The sequence below is a fragment of the Channa argus genome, chromosome 8, assembly GCF_033026475.1.
Source record: "Channa argus isolate prfri chromosome 8, Channa argus male v1.0, whole genome shotgun sequence".
Classification (NCBI taxonomy): domain Eukaryota; kingdom Metazoa; phylum Chordata; class Actinopteri; order Anabantiformes; family Channidae; genus Channa; species Channa argus.
This window is the reverse complement of record NC_090204.1, coordinates 27,835,859-27,861,211: the sequence shown is the minus strand read 5'-3', so window position 1 is coordinate 27,861,211 and position 25,353 is coordinate 27,835,859. Positions and strand designations below refer to the sequence as shown.

The window sequence follows — 25,353 nt, the reverse complement described above, 5'->3', positions numbered from 1 at the left end:
TCCAAAGAAGAGCTACAGTACTGTTGCACAAATTGTTAAAAGGTTTATGATCAAGGTTTCAAAACACACACCGTGCAGCTTGTAGCCACAGACCACTCAGAGTGGCCCTGCTGAGTTAATGTACCACGAAAATGGCCCATGCTGGGTTTATACGCATCGGAAGGTGACTACAGCCATTAAAGAAAGTGGCCTGTTCTAATGAATCACATTTTCATGTTAACGTTTACTCATCTACTTCATAGCGACTTACACGTGAGGTACAAAACAAGTAAAAAAAATAAGGGAGAAGACATGAAAGCAAAGCACCATGCAAAATGTTTGAAGCTTCCATTAGGATTCATTGCTTTGTGTGCATCGTTTAGCTGGGGGTGCAGTGGCACCAGAATGGACCTTGCAAGTCTAATCCACGAAAGCCTCTCCTCACAACTTACTGGGCTTAGACGATATGCTGCTGACGTCTTAATGGCAGATACCACAGGAAACCTTTGGAGGTTTTGGTTGGTCAGAGCTGAGGTGGTGGCAGAGACGGACCTTTCCAATATTAGTTTTGAATGTTGTGGGTCAGCAGTGTAAAAGATGCCCTGGCATGTGATACACTTCACTACTCTGGTCAGAACAGTTTAGGTAATGACTATGAAAGGAAAGGTAATGGAGGAGAAATAAAATTATAGTTTACAGTGACATTTTGCGTAAAGTACAAGTCATAGTCAAATGATAACAGAAAGTATTAGTGTTCACTGAGACGCTGAGCAGCATTTTGCTAACAATGTAGAGTAGACGTAAAGCTCCATTCCTGTTTGAAGCTCTCTCCTTGTTGTCACTCTTTGATTCTGTGCTTTTTTTTGTCCATGCTAGCAGCTGTCTAACATACATGTATTATTTTGCTAGTGTCTGCTAACATCAGTTTGTGTTGAGCTGTGTGTTTCACTGTCCATGCTTCCTTGCTGTTTGTACCATCTCTGTTTGCCTACAGAGCACAGTTCAGATGAGGAAAACACCCCAGTGCTAAATAGGTTCACACGTAAGTTTGCCTTTCAGCTTGACACATTGATGCTGATTGGATTTCTTAAATTGCTGTTTATGTAATAATATATTATTTCATATATTTATGTTTAGTTTTCTTTTTAAGTATTTGCATTAGTTAACAAGCCGGATTAAAATTGGACAAAAGACAAATACCTGCAAAGGCGAAGGCATTTAAAAAGTGCTTTACACAAGAAAAACCACAGACATTGGGCCCTGTGTGAGGCACATTAATCTCCCTCTGATCATGGTTTTCTTATTATGCAAATTGTTTCCCACAAACACCTAAAATATTAAGACTAGCATTACTATTTGTTGTTATCAGTAAAGCTTTAATCTGTTTTTCAGCCAAACCCTGGAAATCTCTGAGAATCCTGATTGTATTCAGTGCATGAAGCTCCAGGTTCTACATGTATAAAGACCAACTGAACAGTCCCCCAGTAAAAGTACAGATAAACATGACTTACATGTAAGATTGTTATTTAAAACCAATTACATGGTGCAGATCCTGCAGAGTGGTGAAGAATAGATGGAAGATTGTCCTGTGGGTCAGTAAGGAGCCTGTGTTAAAGGACTTTCAGTGTGTCGTCTCTAGATTTGATTCATATTCTTTGGTGTTTCACTGAATTTCGCTCTCTTCTGTCCAGCTCATAAGGGCTTCCAGCGCTTCGAGGCTCTGGAGCAGAGTGATTGGTTCAGTCCCAGCCAGACTGGGACAGGATTGGCTCCTCGCCAGAGGTTCCTCTTTATGAGAATCCTGGATAAAAAGGTGAGTTGGCATATGGGAGTGTCCCTCAGGCCAAACAGAGAACAAGAAATTCGAAAGGTCCTGTTTGTTTTCAGTTTATTATTGAGGTCAAAGTGGGTAGTTGAGTTGTGCTGGAGTGCGTTATAAGAAGAGCTGGTTTTAATGTGTAATGCAGTTGTAACGTCCTATGGCCATTATGGGATTGACATGTTCAGGTTTGGCTGTGGTCATTACTTGTAGGGAACCTACAAACATAGCATTTATAAATTAATCCAGTTGTATACAAAATTTTAGGTGCAAGCATGTTGTGGTTATTTTTTACATTTTATTAATTTTAATAACCATCTGTTTTTTAGGTGACTCTGTACAGCTATAACTGGTCTGTCGACCTGGGTGGCTCTCTGAATCGGGAGCTGGTCCGCCTTGTTAAGTGGCAGAATGCAAGGGCTCACGTTGTCCACTGCCTGCTCAACCAGAAGATGGGCCTCTTCCATCACTACTGCTTCACTGATGCCCCCGTCCATGAAATGTACTCAAAGCAGGTAAAAATACTGAAACCCTTCCTAATTTAGAGCATAGCCAGCAGGTCAACAGCAGAAAAGACTTTATCAGGTCTAACTTACTGGTTGGGAGTTCTAGGTATGTAAGATTGGTGGAATTGATAAGTCTTTCATACCTTTTTGTTTGTCTGCGAGTTGTGAATAGCTCCCTCCACTGCACTTTCAAACTATAGGACTAATGATTTTAAAGTGGATACTTCTCTCAACAGAAGCTGTTCAACAGCACAATCTATCACCCACTTACAGTACTGTGCAAAAGTCTTAGGTCAAAATGTGTTGTTTTAGTGATGATATGATGACCAAATACATTTATATTTTGTCTGTATATTAGAATAAAACTAAACAAAAAATAGGAAATGTATTTCAAACACAAATTACAGCTTCTATAGGCAAGTGGCAAGTATTTCATGTGACTTCCCCAAAGTGTTCACCACTTTTTCAAAAGGTGAACAGAGAAAAAGGGTTGAAGCGTGGTTTAATATTCTAGACCATTACTTTCATGACTGTCTCCCAGAAGAATTCAAGATGTGCTAAGTGCAAAGGTAGGTCACACTAAATATTGACTTTTGCCTGTCGAGGCCACTAGAAATAAATATGGCATGTTGTTTCAAACTTGCTAAAACAGCAAAGCTGATGGTGCCCTAAGAATTTTCCAAAGTTAGATTACACAGACAATACACTTAATGAGAGAAAGTAGTAATTCACATATGATTAAAATGACTCTTACAGTCAACTCGTCCAACTTGTTCTCCAGAGACCTCACACTACCCATAATCAGAGAAGTTACTTAACTGTACAAAGAAATACAGAAGGAACAGTACATTAAAAGAAGTACACCAAAAGGAGGAGAGCAACTGCAACAGGCCGTGGTTCTGCTCGCGCCTTCAAAAGAAACAATTTCCAGCATTTATAATCAGCTGTGGCATAGAAAGGTTTAGAGTAATTTTTACACTTTTCATCTTTTTGCTGCCACATACAAAACTGTCTAAGCATATGTAACCATCCCATTTTCCTTTTACACACCTCCTAACGCTCCTCCACCACATCATGAGTCAGCTCTCAAATAAGACATATACTGTTCCGTTTGTGAATAAACAGTGTTGCAGATAGAAAGTTTCTAACTTCAAGTCATTTTTTTTTTCCAAGGCTAGAGAGCCCTTACGTGTGTATATGAAATATTTTGCAGTATTTGTAGTTTTTCCATCACTGTCAAGTTTTACTTTTGGCAGGGTGTATTTCAACAGTGCACTAGAGATAGTTTGAAAAAAATGCGAATCGTGACAATGACTTCCTACCGGATTGGTGGGGGCCCGGGTTAACAACAACCGCCACCGGTGCTGTTGACCTACGGGTACCGGTGGAAACTGGACTACTGTTGGTCGAAATTCGAAGAAGGAGAGGAGGAAGGTGTGTTCGTAGGCAGAGAGAGAAGAGGAAAGCTAAGAATGTAGGACTGACAGTAGAGAGTATCACAGGGAAGGCAGGAGAGTTGGTGAACATGATGCAGAAAAGGAAGGTGGATACACTGTGTGTCCAGGAGACCAAGTGACAAAGTTGTTCTACCACGGGTCAGATAGGAAGAGAAATGTAGAAGACGTTATCCTCAAAGAGGAGTTTGTGAGGAATGTTCTAGAGGTGAAAAGTGTATCAGACAGGTTGATGAGTCTGAAGCTGGAAATTGAAGGGGTGATGTTCAATGTCATTAGTGGTTATGCCCCACAGGTAGGATGTGATGCCGATCATCCCCAGAGGTGATGAGAATGTAATGGGCAGGTTGGTGGATGGTGGTGTGTAAAATGACTCTGGTGGTGAGGAAGATGAAGAGGACAAAGGCAGAGAAGAGGACAAAGTGGTGGAAGTTGAAAAAGGAAGAATGTTGTGTAGTTTTCAGGAAGGAGCTGAGACAGACTCTGGGTGGGTTGGAGGTGCTTCCAGATGACTGGACCACTACAGCTAATGTGATCAGGAAGACGGGTAGGAGGGTACTTGGTGTGTCTGGAAAGAGGAAAGTGGTCAAGGAGACTTGGTGGCGGAAGTTCAGGAGTGTATACAGAGAAAGAGGTTAGCTAAGAAGAAGTGGGACACTGCGAGGACTGAAGAGAGTAGACAGGAGAACAGGGAGATGCAGCGTAAGGTGAAGGTAGAGGTGGCAAAGGCCAAACAAAGGGATAGAGATGAGAAGGATGTGCAGCAGGTTAGATTGATGAGGATGGAAATGTATCTACAGGTACCAGGAGTGTGATGGGAAGATGGAAGGAGAACTTTGAAGAGTTGATGAACGAGGAAAATGAAAGGGAACGAAGAGTAGAAGAGGTGACTGGTGTGGAGCAGGAAGTAGCAAAGATTAGTAAGAGTGAAGTGAGGAGGACGTTGAAGAGGATGAAGAGTGGAAAGGCAGTCGGTCCTGATGACATACCTGTGGAGGTATGGAAGTGTCTAGGAGAGGTGGCAGTAGAGTTTCTGACTAGTTTGTTTAACAAGATCTTGGAGAGTGAGAGGATGCTGAGGACTGGAGGAGAAGTGTACTGGTACCAATTTTTAAGAACAAGGGAGATGAGCAGAGCTGTGGCAACTACAGAGGAATAAAGCTGATGAGCCAAACAATGAAGTTGTGGGAAAGAGTAGTGGAAGCTCAGCTAAGGGCAGAGGTGAACATTTGTGAGCAGCAATATGGTTTCATGGCTAGAAAGAGTCCAACAGATGCAGTATTTGCTTTGAAGATGCTGATGGAGAAATACAGAGAAGGTCATGGGGAGTTGCATTGTGTCTTTGTAGATTTAGAGAAAGTGTATGACAGGGTGCCGAGAGAGGAGCTGTGGTTTTGTATGAGGATGTCTGGAGCGGCAGAGAAGATTTTGAGGTTCTCTTTGGGAGCGACGAGGATGGACAGGATCAGGAATGATCCTACATCCTACTACTACAAGTTAACTTGTAGTAGTTTTGAGCCATAATGGAAAATTAGATATTTTATAGTACTATTGGTAAAGATGAGTTTGAGCCCCAGAGTTTGTTAAGTGGTAGATTGTATAAAAACCTAGTTAATACAATCTCAGCTGATGTGGTAAATGCTAAGTACAAAGTTTTGGGTACATAGACGTGTGGACATCTCTGAATAAGCCTATGTCCTATAGAAGGTCAACCCAGCTACGATTATGGTGACATAAAAGTATGCAATGCAGTTGAGTTGCGCAGAACAAAGGTTTTAAAACCACTAAAAAAATACTTAAAAACTGAAAACCGTAACAGTGTTTTCCTACATTGTTGCGTAACAGACAGAAGTAGTGATTTGTTAGAGCAGCATTTTACTGCAAAGAGAGGCACCGAGTGCCCTTTAAGCCTGGCCCCCATGGCCAATTACAAAACAAGCTCAAAGAATAGAAAGAACTTTACTTTCCCTCTGATGGCCCTGCTCTTCATCACTGCATCACTAATAAGTGCAGACAGAAGGCAGAGTCAGAGCAGCAGAAAATTTGCCTGGACTAAGCTTCATCTGTCATGGTCCTGATGAGAAGCAGAGGGAGCACCAGTGCACAGTTTGACCCTCTAGCCTGTGGCCATGTTACAGCCAGTTCTGCCACACAGATGCATCTGGGCCCTAAGCTGCTTCACTGAACAAAGTCCCCTAAAAGTGGCCAAAGAGCAATCAGGGCACACAGTGTTCTAAAAATGAAGGTGTCCAGTGATTTTATCAGTCAATACTAATAAATAGTGCAGCACAGTGTACATTAGATAAATCTGTCCTTTTCTGGGTCATCTGTGAAAGAATGTAGTGTGAGATCTTTAGCAACTGAGGGTAAGAGATGTTTGTTCAGAGAGTAATAGTTTAATAGAACGTTTGAGTTCGTCCTTAAAGTCTTAAATGGGATGAACGTGACCCGCACATGTTGACATGAATATTCCTCAAAAATACTGAGGATGATTCTTTCACTTTACTTAAAACATCAGTATTCTTGGTTGAGCTTTTGTCTCTTGTGTTTTTTTAAGGATCCTAACCCATTTCTCAGCACATCCATGGAGCCTGATGCATTGCTGCGCAGTGCAGTTCCTCCATCGCCCAGTAAAGAGCAGGGCAGGCTGAGTAGCTCTAGCCGAATTCTCGCTCCCCTCCACTTCCCCTCAGAGCTGCTTCCCTTCGATGAAGCTTTGAGAGACGTCTGTACCATCCAACCCTTAATAGAGGCCGACGTGGTGGCGCGTCATGGCGGCCAACTCTTGGAGATCAAAGCTTCTGAACGGAGAGGTCAGTCTTTCTACTACATACCACTGCTTCTGACAATGATGTAATATTATTATTTTTGTCCAATAATAATATATTTATCTCCACACAAAAACGGAGAAATAATGACTTTGTTGTGACAGAAATGGAGAAACAGATGAAGATCGAAAACCTGTTTGTGACTTGGCAGCAGAGATCAGCACAGTCAAACATGCCCATTTCAGTAAGTATCCAAAACTATTATAAACTACTTATAGTGAATATTATTATAGTAAAGATTTATAACTTGAATTGTCATGGGTTTGTTCACACTGCAGGGGTTAGTGGAAAGCAAATCTGATACTTATTACTCTAAATTTTTATATATTTAAATAATTATTTTTATTTGTCTATATTTTAAATCCGAGAGGATTTTTTCTGTTTATTAGTGTCAAAACAAACCTTGATTAATGAGACATTGATTCACTGTTGTGTACAAAATGTGAAAATGTCTCAGAGGGATTAATAAACACTATTCATGATAACAGATTATGTAATTGTTCTTTGAAAATAGAGAATATCTGAGCTAATTAAAATGGTTTCTGTCTGCTGCAGTGAAATCTCAAGACACGTTATATGGTGGCATTAAATTTAACAATTAGATGTGTTACACAGCTCTCTGACACAAGCATGTCCTGGTAGTGGTGTTCATCAGTTTAATCTTTGTTACAGCACCTGTCCATGTTTAACTGGGTCTGATTACAATGTGTGTTAGATCACCATCCCAACCCTTAAGCAGACGATAATCGAAATTCTCTCACCAGGGGACAGATTTAGAGATTCTTAAGCAGTCATCCAGGCTGGTGCACTACTGCGCCACCCCCCTCCTCTTTGACCCCACGTTCCGCAAGCAGATCCAAGAGGAACAGATTATTCCTCCTGTGAAGGTATGTTTGTTGTCTTCCTCTGAGCTACAAAAAATAGAGTTTGATATCTAGATTGAGCCAGTACTCACTATAATCAAGGGGTCAAGATGGTTGCCCACCAGCCACCGTAGGGCCGTCCGTGATTGTCTATCAGCCTGGTTTTTGTGCTGCCTGCAATGCTGGCGCTAACCAGCACCAGCGACTAGTCGGCCTCAGTCATAGACTGCGTTTATATGCACTTATGTCACCAGGTTATTCAGAGAAAGCAGTTTCTTCGTATACATGCAGCAGAACAGTAATCACATTTCTCCTACAGCTCAGACCTATTTTGGAAGTCTAGCTCACAGATCCTAACTATATAGTAACAGAAAATGCTGCTTTCTTATGTTTATCTTTTTACGATGTATTTTTCTATTTTACAGATTTTGTTTACAATGACAGTAAGAGTTACGTGATATGGCAAGAATGTCCAAAGTTACTGTACAAATAAGTATTACAAGACGATACCCAGCCACTGCAGGTCATTTCCTCTGCAGTGAGATGATGACACGTAACAGAACCTTTTTTTTTCACTATTTTCCACCTGCATTACAGTTATAGTTATAATTAGTCATTTATCCAATGCTTTCATCCAAAGCAACTTCCTACTAAGTAGCACATTAGGGACAACATAAGGGGTTCAGTGTCAGGGACACTTCGACTTGTTGCCAGGAGGACTGGCAGTCCAACCACTGACCCCGTGGTTCATGGATGATTGCTCTACCAACCGATCTACAGCTCCCCACTTTAGAAACAGGCTTTGTGAACTCTTTACTCCTCACTTACTAAATGAAGTTACCCTTTGGTGCATTTGACTTGTGCAGTTCAGAAACAGACATGTGCTCACTTGTAACCAAAACAAAGAAAGAAAAAAATGTAGAACTGACCGACTTTGCCATACAAAGTTTTGGACGTTTAAAAGTCACGGGGCAGTTTTCTCCTTCTGTGGGGAGAACTCCAACCTAGCAGGTAAAATGGGTCTTCACATAGTTTTAAATGTGGGCTCACTTCTGTGGTCATACAGCTTAATGTGTCTAGAAACACGAATCACAAGGTGGACAATAATATGTTCTCTATCATAAACTAAACTATTAGCCCAGTGACTTTGTGATGTGTGTGCCAGAAACGTCACCGCTCCAGTGACTCCACGGCATCAGGTCGGGACCGGAGCTACAGCACTGACTCGGGTGAGATGCTGCCCAGCCGACTCAAGGAAGAACCCTGGCTGCTTGAGATTTCTAGCACCTTCCTTCAACAGTATGTCCAATATCTGCAGAGTATGGGCTTCATTTTGGTCCAGGTCCGGCCACAGTCCCCAGGTCGCAGGTCAGTATCTGCAAAAATGGTTTACTTTATATTTTGTCTACATGTGACCTACATGTGATCACTCTTTTAGAGATGAGTAGTGATTGATTGATTGAGGCTTGGTCAAAGTTTGCTTGTAAAAAAAAACATGCAAACACATTCTGCACATTTAACCTCAAAGACTACTGAATAGACAAAGTATATATTCTTATTCGTGAATGAGTTTATTTCTGCCTCTTTCTCCACTGAGTAGCATCCATCTATTAGTCTTCGGTGTTTCCCCTTTAATAGTACAAGGCACTGCAGGCCCCCAGTGACCCCCAACCATGTTTTTCATGACAAATATTTAAGAAGATTAGCACCATCCAATATTCACACATTTGGAAATAATTATTTGTGTTTGAAAATCTCTTTCAGGTGCCTCTCACCATGTATTCTCTCAGACTGCGTGACTCACTTTGAATTATTATGTTGGTCAGCCATTGGGCCCAGACTTCTCTGACCCCTGTACTCCACCACCCTTATATCTTTCAGCATTGCCCGGGCTCGTGCTGCCATGCTGAGCTCCATGTCATCAGAAGGGAGGATGTCTTTTTCTTATGTAAAGCAGAAGAGCGAGGACAGCCCTAAGGTTAGTCTGCACTTCAGAGATCGGCCCATTGTATTGACTAAACACAAGGTTTGGGATTGAGCCTGACTGTGTAATACTAACAGTGGCTCTATACAGTATGAACGTTTCTGTTTTCAGTTTACTTTCCTTCATAGTCACACAGAAATGTATTATAATCATTTCATACCATTGATTCAGTTAGTTATTTTGAGATTAAGCACAACACTCAAGTGTATTTGTACACTGTTTAACTGGTAACGTGTCCAGTTACATGGTTATCAGAGTAGTCAAAAAAAAACTTTGGTCATGTTGGACTTTGCAGTGCAACATATGACTTTGATTTTCCAAGTGAAGTGATTAGTAACATTTATCAGTGCTGAGCCAGAATCTTTATCAGGAAAACACATTTCTAAACTGTTTTGTAACCATTTCAGACGACAACATCTGGCACTACTGCATATCACCTACAGAGGGCACTGCCAGGGGGAATTGTGTTGATGGAATTGGCTTTTCAGGTAAGTTGACAACTCATCAACATGCTTAACTAAAACCTCTCCATTCCTCCAAAGCATCGGCTACTGTGTTATAAAACCTTTACCCTATGTTCCTTTTGTAACTCAAATATATTTCAACTGTACAAATTAAATGTATTTCTTTGGTTTATATTAGCTAAATATTAGGTTATTGTAACAAAGAATTTGGAGATTTCCATATCTAGCATTCATAATCTATTTAAGAGATTCAGAGAAAAACAGCATTGAATGATTGTGATTATCTGGCCTTTCAGGCCTTTCAGATAATCATCTTTCAAGTGGAAAGTCATTCTGTAATATAGATTCTGCTGCAGAAACATCTCTAAAACTATTGTCAGGGTACACAGTTTTTGCTGCATCCAAAAATATAAGTTAAAGCTAAATAATAAGTAGAAACTCTGCCCCTTGATCTCGGCCTAAGCAGTATACTACCAGAGCTTGCACACTTGAGCGACACTCCAAACACACCATGGCTCCAAAGTAAAGTTCCAGGTGCTAAACTGGCCTCTCTACACTTTCTGAAGCAACAAATACTGTAAAGAAGGCCTCAAATTGTTGAAGAGCTAAAATCTTGTATGAGGCAAGTGTGGAAGAAAATTTTACTTTCAAAACTTAAAAAGTTGGTCTCCTCAGTTCCTAAACACTGTTGTGAAAAGAAGTTACGCAAGACAGTGGTAAAAAATGTCCCTGCCCAATGACATTTTTCAGTCTCAGCGTTTCTAAATGTTGCCTTTGTACAATCATTTCATTCTGTTTTAATTTCCATTTTACAAAGCATCCCAACCTTTGCTCTCTTTTACTCTAGTGTCATTTAGTACAATACATGTTCAGTGTGTCCAAATGTATTGCCATCACCATATTTTCAACATTTGCATTGATCTGTTGTTAATATTTTTCATTCTGTGGTGGCCCCAGAGGCTCCTGTCAAGAAAAGTCAAGGGGCCATCGGACAGATGCTTTGCGGTTAATAATAAAATGAAAGGGCTGCGATTATTATTAATATTTCACTGTGGTGTAAATGAAGGGACCAATTGACAGCCATGCATACAGCCACACTCCTAGCATGGCTAAATAGAATCATCAAAAAAAAAAAAAACGAATGGTTGCAAAATCCTTACTTTTAAGTCAAAAGTGTTTTCCCCACTGCAGGTCTGTTAGCATCTGTCATTAGACCTACAATACTGTATCTGTCCATAAATACCCAGTGTACACATTCTGTTTGCAACTTGTAGTTATATTCTCTGCTATTGTGCCATTAGTGGTGCTGATATATTTTTGACATGTTTTTGCTTGCTTGGTTCATGGTGGTTATTTTGAATTTGCTTTGAAGTATTTAAAGGGTCTTAAACTATTAACTTGGTCTTTCTTAAATCTGACCTTCTCCAATGAAAAGTAAAATAAAGGTCCTTTTCTCCCTTTACTAAGTCTACCATCCTCCACATTGATGGCTTTGTGCTAATCCACATGATTTAAAACCGTATTTACTATGCAACCTCTCCTTCTGCCAGGGCTGTTACTTCTGTGTGAAGCAGTATGCACTGGAGTGTTCTCGCATTCCCATGGGCCAGACAGTCAACTCGCAGGTAAGGGCTTGGCAGAATCTGCATATAATCTGTGCTTATTCCTTTGTGGGCTTGAGTAGGGAATGAAAGGGAGAGGAAAGAGAACACGAGCAACAGAAACCAGAATAGTTTCAGAATAACAGAATAAAGTTTCTCCATTTCACATTTTGTAGAGCAGGTGTACTAATCTCACAAGCTGCATAGTGAGCTTGCCTTCCAGGGATCTTGGAGGTAAATAAGACTTAAACGTTTGCATGTTCCAGGCTGCAGTTTTATTGAAAAACTAGTATGCTAATGGAATCCTCCACTGTAGGGAGTTTTGTACTAAGGTCCCCCCAAACCCTTCCAGAAGGTGTGAATGTAACCGTGAATGGTCATTTCACGATTACCTGTTCCCCCTCTGATGTACAGAAGCCAACCTGTTTCCATCATGGCTGTAAATCCCCCATTTGTTTTCAAGAAGTAATACCATTAAGCATCATACACCATCGAATACTTTTATGCACCAGGATAATACAGTTCACTAATCACTGTGATGGCAGCCAATTCCAAAAATATTTCCCAGACCTTGTATCTCAAGTCCCCGAGGATCGGCTGATTGACTTATCTTCCTCTGTGTCTCCCTGTCTGATTCTTTTACTGCTTTGTACATTAAACTGAACTGAGGCCATGTTGGCTGGGAATATGAAGAGTAAATATTTGAAGAAAGAAAACTCAAATGTGTGTATGCTGTCTGTTTTTAACAATTGTCATTGTTGGTGAAAAGCAAAGACCTTCCAAATACAGATTTCCTTGATAGCTCAGACCGACATCTAGCCTGTGAAAAACCATCCGCACTTCTATCATGCTGCATACTATGATTTTAGCTTTGTTGTGTTTGACAGTAATGTGGTGCTGTCTGATGTGTGTGGTGGTAATGTCACTGATACACAACAGAGCGAATGTTAGAGCTACTGTGATGACAACTGTAGAGGTTAACATTAAACATTTATTGTACTTGCTTCTTAACTTAGCCGAAGTTACTAAGTACAGTAATCTCACTAGCACTTTCGCAAATGGCTTCATCAAACAAGTTTCTTAAAGTTTGGCTGAACTCGCAGAACTCGGTAAGAAACCGTGTGCCTCCACAGCTACACACTGAACCTTTGTCTTATACCTTGTTGTGGTCCACACCACCTTGTAGTCAGTTCCTCTGCTCCAGCTACCGTGTCACGTCTGCACCCTTCAATAGCTGAGCTGAACAGCATCTCTTGTGACAAAATCATTGCTATCCGTTGTTTCCTTGACGGCTGCACAACAAACTGAAAGGTAAACTACAAAGGCAACTGTCACAAAGCTACATGACGTCACTAATGACATCATCAGTACACAGAATCATACCACAACACAAAATACGGTACAGTTCACAATACACAGTACATACTACATAAAAAAACTGAAACTGAACGTTTAAGTGCTGCCTGTCATTGCACGGGTGACAAAGGTATAATTTTCAAAATGTTTGACTCTGTCTCTCAAGGATTCTGAAAATACTTTCAAAGCCAACGTCTGGATGAGTGCTATAAAATCTTTGTAATAATTTAGAAATGTTCTGCTTTACAGGGTAACCAGAGATCGAGCTCTGGGACTTGAATGTACAGTATGTAATAGCATATAAGAGGTGTGGCAAACCCCAGTCACACAGGCCAAACACCTATTGGTCATTAGCAGAGCATTTCTCATTCATTCTATAAGGTTGCCTGAATACCTGCTTGTTGTTTTGTTTTTCCCCATTTACTTTATATGGAAGGGAAACCCTGGCATACAGTGGTAGCATAAGTACAGAGGAGTCATTAGGTCAGCAAGAGGGACCTGCCTGCAAACTGGTCAAGGATTGCCAACAAAATGTCTCCAAGGTTAGGCCTGTCTCCTTGACCAGTGTGTTTCCCTAACTCAAATCTCTCAACCCAGCATAACCCTGGCCATATTTTATTTAAGTTCTTACTTCTGCCAAGAACTAATATCTTCTGGTTAACATTGGCTACACAGGGCAGTCGGCCATTTTTGTCCATAAGTTCTGTGGAAAAACAATAAAACATGTGGCGGTCACCTTAGTAGAAGCACGATCAACACCCCCACTTGTTAGCTTAAAATCCACCTCTCACTTGGACACTACCCAGACTTCATACTCTCCCATGCAGCTTCTTCAGATAAAGTCCGAAGAAGTTCAGCATGGCATGTGTCAAAGCAGCTCGAGACAGCCGATTAGCTAATATTATGCCCAATAAGCTGCAGATATTACCAGTAAGAAACACTTTTTTAAATCATTTTGTTCATTTATTAGTTATTATTTTGTTTGTATTTTAAAAAAGGTTGGAAACATACTTACAGTATGGTCCTTTCACAGCCGCTCACACTTTAGACTCCAACGTCACACTTGAATGATGTCAGTATTAGAAGTAGTATTGTAGGCCATGTCTGTCATTGTTCTAGGTGGTTGTCTTTTATTTACCATGAGACAGTTAACCTATTTTAAAGAACGAGGACCAACTAATGGCCCTAGAACACACCGCAAAGACGAGAGCCAAAGAGCATGTAGCGCTGAATAAGAAAGTGAAGGATCAGTGATGGCTTCTGAACGACCTGTAAACTATGCAGCATCACTCTTACTCACCACAGATGGCTTATAACTACTTATACTGTAACTTATACTGTAATCGAGAGAAAGTGTCTTACGGAGTAACATAGTCTACTAGCATTGTTATTACTGTGGCCATTTTTTCTGAAGAGTAAAGACTGTGGGGTCTTCTCTGCACATTGACTTTGACAATTAACAATGGCCGGGTACAACAACAACCCACAAGTGATCTCACAAACCCTCATGGTGTAATGAACTTTACAACAGGTTAAGTACCTGCGACTTCTACTTTCAACTACTATTTCAGCCACAAAACACTGTTGAGTATCTATCGCAGCTGAATAATTGAAAGTGTTATATTCTTTTTAGCTTGTCAATCTCTACAACATTTCTGTCTTGCATCCAAAACTTGTGTGCGAGGACCTTTTTTTTTTTTTTTTTTTTGGTCACATACCAAAACTAGTCACCTTAAGGTACGTAGCTCAAATTCACCTAATGTTTCAGTATTCGTGGTAAGTTGTTCTATGAAATGACTCAGTCTTGATAAATGATGAGTCCGACTTTTGTTTGCTCATCTGGGTAACAGGTAAAGCTCCTGCTGTTATAGTACACAGGTACTTTGAGTAGTGATACATGAAGTGATATTATAGATAGGATATGGATCCACATCTTCATTAATGATAATTAAAAAGCTGTAGGCATTAGTGTCTTGTAATTAACTGCTGTAAATGTGGTGATGTTTGGTGCAGTCATATTATCATCAAGTAGTCAACTTCTGCCCACAACACTGACTTGTGGTTTTAGTAGTTGACACAGCCAGAGCCAGTCAAGTGTGTGTGTCTTATTGGACCTTTGTTTAATCCAAAAGTTTTAAAAAACTGTGTTCGTAATCATTAGTATGTACAGTATTTTCTCAGTCCGTCCTTTCCATCCATCTGTCTGTATGTCTGCACAGTCCCACCTCATGTCATCTCTCCATCAGGGCAACCTCCTCACCAAACCTCGTTGCAAGCCGTTCCCAGATGCCACCCCAGTATCTGACTGTGCGGTATGTCCCAGACATTCTCAGAGGAGAGGTGTCTCACTATAATCAGGCTTCACCTCTCCCACCGCTTTGCTTGGTGCCATCAGCCATGGTCTTCCTCTGCAAATCTACTTGTCTGTCCTTTTGTTTGGGAAAGAGTGGGATTCAGTGTTAAATGAATTGTGTTTTCATACCTGTGGGGTAGCTCCAGTTGGCCTAACTGAATATAAATTAACAACCTGGATTGTTTGGATTTAGATGTGATTGGCTTTTCCTCCTTGACTTTCAACAGCCTGTCCAACTTGGTGCTCGCTGGTTTTGGTCTTGTGGATTTCCCAGCTTGTGATTTCCTAAGTGTCAGTGCAACCACTATTGTCCCCTCTGCCCTTTCTTTAACAACCTTACAGTGGGACTAGGACTTTCTATGACTTTCACTATCAGTTCTATGGCTTCCTCTGGTTAAAATGCTACATGCTCATAATTATGTGTGAAGTGCAAGTCAGTTGATTGGATGCGCTAAAAATAAGACATTAAATGTTACAGTTATCAGAAGATACCAAAGTCATCTCACAGCTAGTACATACATTTGGTTAATGTACAGGCAGATTCCTTAATTGCTAGTAATTTTTAAGACTAAATATTGAACTTTTAAAAGTATATCATTATTTCAAATCTATTCAAAACATATTTGACAACACTTTTTTTGAATATCTACTTTGAAATTTAAGTAAATAATGATTATTATTTTAGTGCCACTTGTCACTACAGCCATATTACATTTAACCCCAAACAAGTCTATTTGTTAATCTACACATATTGAATACAAGTTAATTTATACATTAAATTGAAAGACAACATATCAAATGTCGAAACTACAAAATCAGATTTTTTTGAAACGTGATCATTTTGAATTTGATGCTAACAAAACATCTCAGAATATTTGGCACAGGGCAACAAAAGACTGAAAAAGTTTTAGGTCAGAATTATGATAGAGAGAAGATGCTAAGAGTCTGTCAGTAGTAATGATGGGCGCGTTTCATCACTCAGTGAAAAAAATGCTAAATCTCTCTAAACGACTCTGAAAAGAGTTTGTTGCTGCATCTGCAAATTTTAAATGTTAAATGTCTACTATGCAAAGAAACAACCATATATAACAGACAACTCCAGAACCTTTCCTGACTCTGAGCTCCTTTTTAAAATGGAACTGAGTTGAATTGAGGGGAAATAAACTGTTAAGAAGTCTGAAAAATTCATAATTTGACATTGCTTTTGAAATCATGGATGCCGCTTCCTCCATGCTAAAAAGGAGTGAGACCATCTGACTTATCAGTGCACAGCTTGAGGGACTTGCACATGTGAAGGCTCCAGTAATGCAGAACAGTACACATATGTAGAAGCAACATATGCCACCGTCCAGATGATTTTCAATAAAAGACCTGCTTATTTCAGCAAGACAATGCCAAACCACATGTTGCACTGCTCAGTAATGTCAGAGTTTATGTGCTGATCTGGCTGATCTGGCTGATCCTGTGACCCATTGAAAACATCGAGGGAGCAAATAAAACAATGGTTAAGCAGCTGTATGTCTATATCTAGCAAAATGGAAAATCATGGTCTTCTTAGTTCTAAAAGGTCCCAACCAGCCCCTGTGCCACCGTTTTAAAATGTTTTGGTGGCATTAAATTCAAAATGAGCATTTATTTTTCAAAAAAACAAACTTCTCATTTTAACATTTGATGTCTTGTCCTTGTAGTCCTCACAATCACAAATAGGTTTGAAATGACTTGCAAATCTTTGGATTCCCGTGTTATTTATATGTCACACCGCATCCCAGCTTTTGTAGGGTTTGTAAATTGGGTCATATGTGGTTGTTGGACACTTCACATGTGTAGTCGCTGACTGCAGAGGATTTTTGATAACTTTTGAGACACCAAAACTCTGGGTGTGTGCATTCAAATGATAGTTAAAAAAAAAAATTCTTCCAACTTTTATTTATTTTTAATTTTAATTAGTATTAAATTGTTTATATTGTTTTATACAACCTTAAAAAGTAAAATAACAGTGGGCATAGGCGTTTTAAGCTTTCCTGTCATGACTGTTCTTATCTTTTTTTAATCAACGTGCTTTGTGTATTCTGTTCTTTTTGGATGACCTCATGATTTCACCTTCTCCGAGCATTGCAGCCACTGTCATTGATTCCATTTCCACTGAGTCAGGCTGACAGATGAGCTGCCACCGCGCAAATCAACCTAACAATATTGCTCTTGTCAAAGTTACACAGGCAGGTTTAATTAGCTAGAACATGAACCGTGTGGGATTCTAGGTTAGCTTGATAGTCAAGAGGACACACAAAAGAAATGTACCACCTTTGAGCTAATGAGAGTCTCTGTAGTCTCAGTGGCTTCCAGGCTCCACAGATAGCAGGCTAGGAGGTCACACTTAGATTGTCTGCCAGACTGCAGGACCTCCACTGGGAAGAGAAAAGTTAATCTCCATCTTTTCATGCCCCTGTACCAGAAGAATATCCGTCCTCTTCCTTATCTCTGTGTTGGCAGTAGAGATGAAAGTCTACTGGCCTTTAGCTACTTCGTGGACAAGTGTTAAGGCAGGAAACAAATCTGCAAAGGTTTGGCACTGACACAGAGATGAATGCTTTCTTTGGTGAAAAAGAGCTCTGCACTTCTTTAATGCCTGTTTGATTCCATGAAGCCTGTCTGTAGATGTTCCGGGCAGACTGATAAAAGCACATGCAGCAGTAACATTACGCCATGCCTGTAAACCCTTATTGTTCTCTAATTAACCACATACCCGAGCCTCTCGCTTCAGCCATTTGCATTTGTAATTCATGCTTTTGTTAATTTCCTTTGGAGGTTGGATTTAATTGAATAAGAAACAAGATTCACCAAGGAGCAAAGGGAGTCCCTGAGCAGTCACAGAGGCAGAGGCGGCTGGAACAGCAGGGTGTTCCCCTTCAAATGCAAAGCAGCTTCACCACTAGATGATTGCACTGACAACCATTCTGAGAAAGCAGTAGTCGTTCTGTTCACCTTACAAACTCATCCTTTTACCGGAAATAGCCCGACTTCCTGGTATAACTTTAATATCTGTGACTCTAAGCAGTCAATTGTGGGCTGGTAATAACAGTGTCCACCCCTCTGCTCCTTAGCTGTCCATGCTCTTCACTGAGGAGTGTGATAAGGTGCGGGACCTGATGCATGTTCACTCCTTCAGCTATGACTTCCACCTGCGAGTGGTTCACCAGTACTTGGTTGGCTGTCACATGACACTACGCCAGGGCTACCAACTAACTGACTTCCTGGACGACTTCATCTTACATCATCCAGACATCCCCAAGTTTGGCCGCAACCACGTCTTCCAAGGTAAGTTTGGCTCAAGTGACATTTCTACCTGTAGATACTGTTGCTTGTATCAATATACCGTATGAAATGGATTGGGTTGCATATTTCTGTCCAAACCTGACCCTACGAGTGTAGTGGCCTAACATTCTTACAGGTTCCTGAAGCAAAGCATGTATCTCACATTGGTTTGAAAAGGGGACCAACAATCAATGTTTTGCTAACACTCAGCACTTCATAACACAACCTTCCTCTACCAAGATGCGTGTTTTGATACCTATTAAGACCTGCATACTCAGAGTTGTGCTGCCAACTGTTTAAACCTATTTTGAATAAATGAAACTGCTGTTAAAAAACATGTTGACAACAAAAGTGGAAGATATGAAGTGTTAGGGTTACAATACCTTAGACTCTAAGCCTGAAGCTCTAACACATCTGGCCATATCTCAGCATTGCTACCACACAAACTAAGAAATGTGAGTGGCGGAGGACCTATACATATTTTGGTCTGTTAGGATGGAGAACCAGATCTAACGGCACAGTAAGTTATCACTGCCTATCCAGGGGGTCTTTGTCAGTCCCTGAAGAACTACAAGACATTTGCATCATGTTTTCACACACACAGTTTTAAAGTTCTGTGGGAAGACAAGAGGAACTGGGATACTATGAATTGCAATTGGTTTTCTCATCATCTGATACTTATGTACATCAGGATGTTTCTCCATCTCTACGGGGATGATAACAGCTCACCAGCTCTACAACTACATCACTGACCACGCAAGCACCTATGGCATGAAGCCACTCCGCATGTCCAAGACTGCAGCCAGTGCTGACAACAAGAAAGGAACTGACCTGCACGAATATGCATTAGTGGCTGTGTGGAACAGGTACAGTGGCTCTAAATCAGTGGGTAAATCTACACCGATCCGGCAAAACATTACAGTGGCTCTGTCATGAATTCTCATTTTACAAGGTTATAATTTATCTTTTTTTACAACCACAATTTTAATTGTGGTATAATAATTCATTGGGACAATGTGTAAAACGTAAATAAACAGCAACACAACGCAAAAGTTGGAACAGGGTGATGTTTACCATTGTGTAGCATCCCCTCTTCTTTTAACAACTGTCTGTAAACATCTGGGAAGTCAGGAGACCAGTTGCTGGACTTTAGGAATGTTGTCCCATTCTTGTCTGATGCAGGATTGCAGCTGCTCAACAGTCCTGCTCCTTTGTTGCTGGGTTTTTCGTTTTATGATGTGCCAAATGTTTTCTATTGGTGAAAGGTCTGGACTGCGTCTGTGGGTTGCAAAGTGAACTGTGTTCACAGACAGTGATTTCTGGAAGAGTTCTGAGCCCATGCAGTGATGTTCAGTAGAGAACCAGGCCTGTTTTTAATGCAGTGCCTCCTGAGGGCCTGAAGATCACACGCATAGTTTGGACCTTCGGCCGTGTCCCTTGCACAGAGATTCCTCCTGATTCTCGGAAACTTTTATTGATATTAAGATATTTCAGATGCTTTGCGTTTGTCACAGATTGGTGAACCTCTGCCTTCTCTACTTCGAGAGTAAAGAAAGGCATGAAATGCTCTATGAAATCCTCATGTTACTGCCCTGTTGCCAAATTAGTTTCTGTTTTTTATTTACTTTTCCAGCCTTTTGTTGCCACTGTTCCAACTTTTATGAGATGTGTTGCTCCCGTCAAATTCAAAATGAGGTAATGGTAAAATGTCTCAATTTCAACATCTAATGTAATGTTTATGTTCTATTGTGAAAAAAATATGGGTTGATGAGATTTGCAAATCATTGCAATCTGCTTTTATTTACGTTTTACACATTGTCCCAACTTTTTCTGAATTGCGGTTGTAGATTGAAACTGTGAGAAAGTTGATAATTCCACTATTTGTTTATTATTGAGGTCAAAGTGGGTAAAGGAGTCGCATTACTTATAAGAGGCAGTTCTAATGTTTTGGCCCCTCGTCATTTTAAAATATGTTGTATTTATTGTTATGCCTGATTGGTGCATCCTCCTACAGGTTATGTTTAGGCTAAGGCTTCATCTCAACATTCTTTTTTTGTTCCTGCTTTAGCTCAGGCTCCTACAAGGATCTGGAGGGCTTGCACCACCATGATGACTTTGACGTTTCCCTGGTAATGTGCCATAATGCCGTTCCATTTGAGGAGCAGTCAGACGGGGAGAGACATTTACTGAGGTATGAATATGTGTAAAAACACATTGAAGATTACACAAATCCACATATTCAGTGATAACAGCCACTGATGCCAGTAGATGCCACAGCATTTTCTTGCCCCCTACTTTCCCTTGTTAAGTAATTTAAACCCACCACTTATGTTTTCTGGAATTATGTTGATTCAGTGGTTAAATATTTCATTTAAATACATATTGGCATATATATATTAATACATATTTTTTAAGTGCAGACCCAGCTTTGTTCTTTTTATCACATTAATAAATGGAAAACCAACCATGCTGTCAGATGACGCAAAGCCTGTCAATGCATAAACTCTATGCAGGACACATTACACACCTCAAAAATGAGATGACCTTTGTTTCCAAAATGTGTGTAGTCACACAAAAAAAGGGCTCCGAGTTTTCTTTATTTTAGAATGAACCTTTTCTATTAACATGGGCCCAGGTCTCACTTTTTATGTAGGTCACCATGTTGCATTACCATGTTTCTACACTAGTCCAAATCAAACACTGGCTTTAGAGGGAATTTTACAATGAAGTAGCAGCTATAGCACCTTTTTGGTCCAGTGTCCAGCAAGAATTTAATTTACTGAGAAATGTAAAACACACAAGATGACATGAAAAACAAGAAGGCTACTGTAAACACTTTTGTGACTTTGGTGTTCTGGTGTAGCATCACTCTCTTTTTATATTATTATATCTCTTACCACTTATTTCCTGTTGGTGATCTTTGATATTAAAAGCATTCAGTTGTTATGCAGCCATAGGAAAATGTAGTCCTTTATCATACAGATAACATATTCCGTGAAAGATGCCAAAGAGTCTCTCTTGCATGGAAAGGCATAGTTTGGAGGGTATTAAGATGGGTGCAACTTGCAATCTCACAATAAGATGCTACTAAATCTTACACACCGCATCTTTAATTTGCATTAACAAAGAATATGTTTGGTTGGTATTTTACAACTGAAAAACAAATTTGTCACAGCCAAAATAAGACTTGTAAAATAATATAGTTATTACAGCTACAACACGAATACATCAGAAAGTTTGGAAATACAGCATATTATACTTTTTATGGCCACCAGAGAGCAATACACTAACAATACACTTTGACTTCAACTTTTTCTTATCAAGATGTTTTTTAGGTATTTTTAATATTACAACATTTTGATCAAATTTTAAAGCTAAATATTGTCATCAATATCATGCAAAATCAAGACGCCACAATACATTTTACAAACATGAAGCCAAGCTAGTGTAGATAAGCTTTAAATATAAACCTCAAAATGGATTATATCACTTTTCAAACACAAAAGAGATTATTTGACTCACAAATGCATGTTTTTAATTAGAAAGCAATAGCTAATATTTGTTAGTAAAAATAAACACACTACCTTTTTGCTGTTTTCTGGACCCACAAAAGTTAGGAAATGTAAGGAAATTCCTGTCATTACCACTCATGGCCAAAGCGGCTGCTGCTCAGCATACGCAGAGTCTTTCTTTGAGTAATCAACGGCTTGTTCCGCACCTTCAATGGGGAAGGGGCTATATGCCCTTCCTGCCACTACCCTCTCATTTTATCTGGGCTCGGGACCAGCACCAAGGTGGACCTTGATGGCTGGGCGGGGCCACACCTGGTGGGGTTTGGATTCAAACCTGTGGTCTTCTGCATCCCAACCCTAAGCTCTACCCGTTGAGCCACCAGGCCCCCCATAGTCTAGTCATAACCAGTTCATCTAACTCCTTCCTTCATACGTCTTTGTGCAGGTTGCGGTTCTATGTGGTCATGACTAGTCAGAGAGAGCTCTTCCCCCGCCTCACTGCTGACATGCGCCGGTTTAAGAAGCTTCCTCAGATCCACCGAGATTTAGGTGAGCTGGGTGGCCGGCTCCCTCAGGATCGAGTGGAGGCTTGCGGGACACGTGGCGCTGAGCAGGACCTCTGGGAGGAAACATCTGAAGCTTCAGCTGTCTCAGTCCCTAGTGATGGCAATGAGTTTTACCCTCTAGTCAGGGGCGAACCAGGTCAGGGGCTGTTCTACCCCTCCCCTCTGTTCCCTCTGCTTAATAATGAGGTGGCTTCAGCCCGCAGGCAGATCCAGACAAGCGTCGAGCAGGCAATGGGTCACTGCCGCAGGGACAACCTGTGGAGGAGGCTGTTCCACGGAGAGAACCTGGCCCTTGATAAACTAAAGCTGACCAAACTGTCATTCAATGAGCTGGAGGAGCTGCTGGAGGCTGTGCAGAGCCGCTCAGTAGGAGAGATAGACCCACAACTGGTAAGATTCCTCCTTAGGCCTTTGATTTTTACGTTCAATCACCCATATTTCACTTAGCAGCTTCTAAGACCTTTCAGTTTTAAGAAACGTCATTTTCCTTGGTCTTTTTTTTAATCCAGCCATCACATCTTAGTTTTTATTTATTGATTTGACTTGTTTGGGAGAAAGAATGAACTGGTGAGTACAACAACACTAAGAGGCTTGTTTAAGGCCAAGACTGTCAGCCATCACAGTTAATTTGTTTGACCTTTGTTAGATGATTTTTTATTTATTTATTTTTTTACCCACATGATAATTTTTTACTCGTTGTATCTCATAGTGACGGTTAACAACAGATTCCAAATGCAAATGCCACATTGTGTAGTCTGAAATATACCCTTTGTGTCAGTATTATAAGATAACATCATGTCAGGATATCGGCACAAAATATTTACGAGAGTATTTACAGGAATTTTAGCCTTTTAAAAAGATGGATCAGCTGTGATATATACCTTTAAGTAAATGTGTAGATTTGTAGGCTGAAACAGTCTTCATGTGTGGGTTATTATGCATGACTGGAACATTGTCGTTATTGCTGCTGCAGGACTGTTTTCTAACCATGAGTCCAGCCTGGTACCAGAGTCTGATTAAAGTCCTGCTAAACCGCTTCCCACAGAGCTGCAGACACTTTGACAGCAATGGCATCCAGTATCTGGTGAGAAGATGCTCTTTATTTAAATTCCTCTTTTTCTTCTGAGATCAAATGAAGTGTGGTTGTGATGGATGAGGCTCCAAGTGTTACAATTAGAGTTTCCTGTGTTTCCTTGTGTTGAACTACAGCCTTTCTCTGCTTTTTAAATAAAGAACGAGAATTGAGTCATTTTAGAACAGTAAGGGTTCAGTGTTTAAAAAAGGACTCTAGCGGGATTATTTTTATCTCGATGTGAGGTTTATGGGACAGCTCTTCCTATTAGAATGTAAACAGTTCAGAGGTACACGTGAAAGTGAGTTTAATAAAAAAGTGTAGTGTGCAACAACCAAGCTTTCTATATGCACTGTAAATAGGACTAATGCGTTGAGTAGCTATTAGTTTCCAATCATTTTTATATATTCAGAAAATCTGTTTATATACAATTGAAACTTGCTCAAGTTGCACAAACCCAGTTCAAAAAAATGTAAATAAAAAAACAGAATGCACTGATTTGCAAATCATCAACCCATATTTTATTCACAATAGAACATAAACAACATGTCACATGTTGAAACTGAAACATTTGAACATTTCATGGAAAATATTAGCTCTTTGACTTTGATGGCAGCAACACATCTCAAAAATGTTGGAACAGAGTGATATTCACCATTGTGTAGCATCCCCTGTTCTTTTAACCACTGTCTGTAAATGTCTGAGAAGTGAGGAGACCAGCTGCTGGATTTTTATTAGAGGAATATTGTCCCATTATTGCTGCAATATTCTAGTTGCTCAACAGTCCTGGGCCTTTGTTGCCAGATTTTGTATTTTATGATGCACCAAGTGTTTTCTATTGGTGAAAGGTCTGAACTGCAGGCAGCTCAGTTCAGCACCCAGACTCTTCTCCTGTGAAGCCGTGCTGTTGTGATGGATGGAGTATGTGGTTTAGCATTGTCTTATAAGCATTGATGGTGCCTTTCCAGATGTGTAAGCTGCCCATGCACAGTGATTTCTGGAGGTGTTCCTAAACCCATGCAGGGACGTCCAGTAGAGAATCATTTCTTGTTTTTATCAGGCAGTGCCATATGAAGGCCCAAAAATCACGCGCATCCAGTTTTGACCTTCTGCCTTGTCCCTTGCACAGAGATTTCTCCTGATTCTCTGAATCTTTTGTCTCAGATTGGTGAACCTCTGTCCATCCAGAGGCTCTGCGGCTCTGAAATGCTCCTTTTATACCCAGTCACATTACTGACCTGTTGCCAATTAACCTAATTAGATGTCACATGCTCCTCCATTTGTCTTTTTATTTTTATGTGCACTTTTCCAGCATTTTGTTGCCCCGCTTCAACTTTTTTGAGATGTGTTGCTGCCATCAAATTCAAAATGAGCTAATATTTTCCATGAAAAGGTAAAATGTGAGTTTTTTTGAAGGAAGCGTTTGTTTGGGTCGGAATCAGACAGTTTATGTGAGTTACTGGTGGTGAAGGAACAAGTGAAGTGGACTCGTGGATGTGTTTCTATTCAGTTCTGGATCAGAATAGAGCTGCATGACACAGGGGAGGAATCTAAAAATGAAATGTAAAATACTTCCTGAGATTGTTTTGATTATAAACAAATGTGTGAATATCACTGTTTACGCTTTAAATATTTCCTATACAACCAGTCATAAACAGGATTGCACTGTTTTGCATTCACTAAC

The 25,353-nt window shown here is 40.3% G+C and overlaps 2 protein-coding genes across 6 annotated transcripts in view; one reads left to right on the top strand and one right to left on the bottom strand.

Moving 5' to 3' along the window:
- The window catches only part of hyi (hydroxypyruvate isomerase), a 237,436-nt gene that overhangs the window by 138,639 nt on the left and 73,444 nt on the right, over positions 1-25,353 (bottom strand). The window lies entirely within an intron of this gene.
- The window catches only part of szt2 (SZT2 subunit of KICSTOR complex), a 90,984-nt gene that overhangs the window by 64,051 nt on the left and 1,580 nt on the right, over positions 1-25,353 (top strand). For 3 of the 5 annotated variants that reach the window (XM_067514526.1, XM_067514524.1, XM_067514523.1), the window contains 16 exons: positions 974-1,021; positions 1,671-1,792; positions 2,128-2,313; positions 6,316-6,571; positions 6,691-6,770; positions 7,351-7,473; positions 8,615-8,817; positions 9,331-9,427; positions 9,841-9,921; positions 11,448-11,522; positions 15,101-15,166; positions 18,309-18,522; positions 19,211-19,385; positions 20,588-20,710; positions 22,477-22,987; positions 23,571-23,681. In XM_067514526.1, the coding sequence (XP_067370627.1) occupies positions 974-1,021; positions 1,671-1,792; positions 2,128-2,313; positions 6,316-6,571; positions 6,691-6,770; positions 7,351-7,473; positions 8,615-8,817; positions 9,331-9,427; positions 9,841-9,921; positions 11,448-11,522; positions 15,101-15,166; positions 18,309-18,522; positions 19,211-19,385; positions 20,588-20,710; positions 22,477-22,987; positions 23,571-23,681 (2,471 nt within the window). The remainder of the gene's footprint in view (positions 1-973; positions 1,022-1,670; positions 1,793-2,127; positions 2,314-6,315; positions 6,572-6,690; positions 6,771-7,350; positions 7,474-8,614; positions 8,818-9,330; positions 9,428-9,840; positions 9,922-11,447; positions 11,523-15,100; positions 15,167-18,308; positions 18,523-19,210; positions 19,386-20,587; positions 20,711-22,476; positions 22,988-23,570; positions 23,682-25,353) is intronic. The other 2 variants (XM_067514527.1, XM_067514528.1) reach the window with 2 other exon arrangements.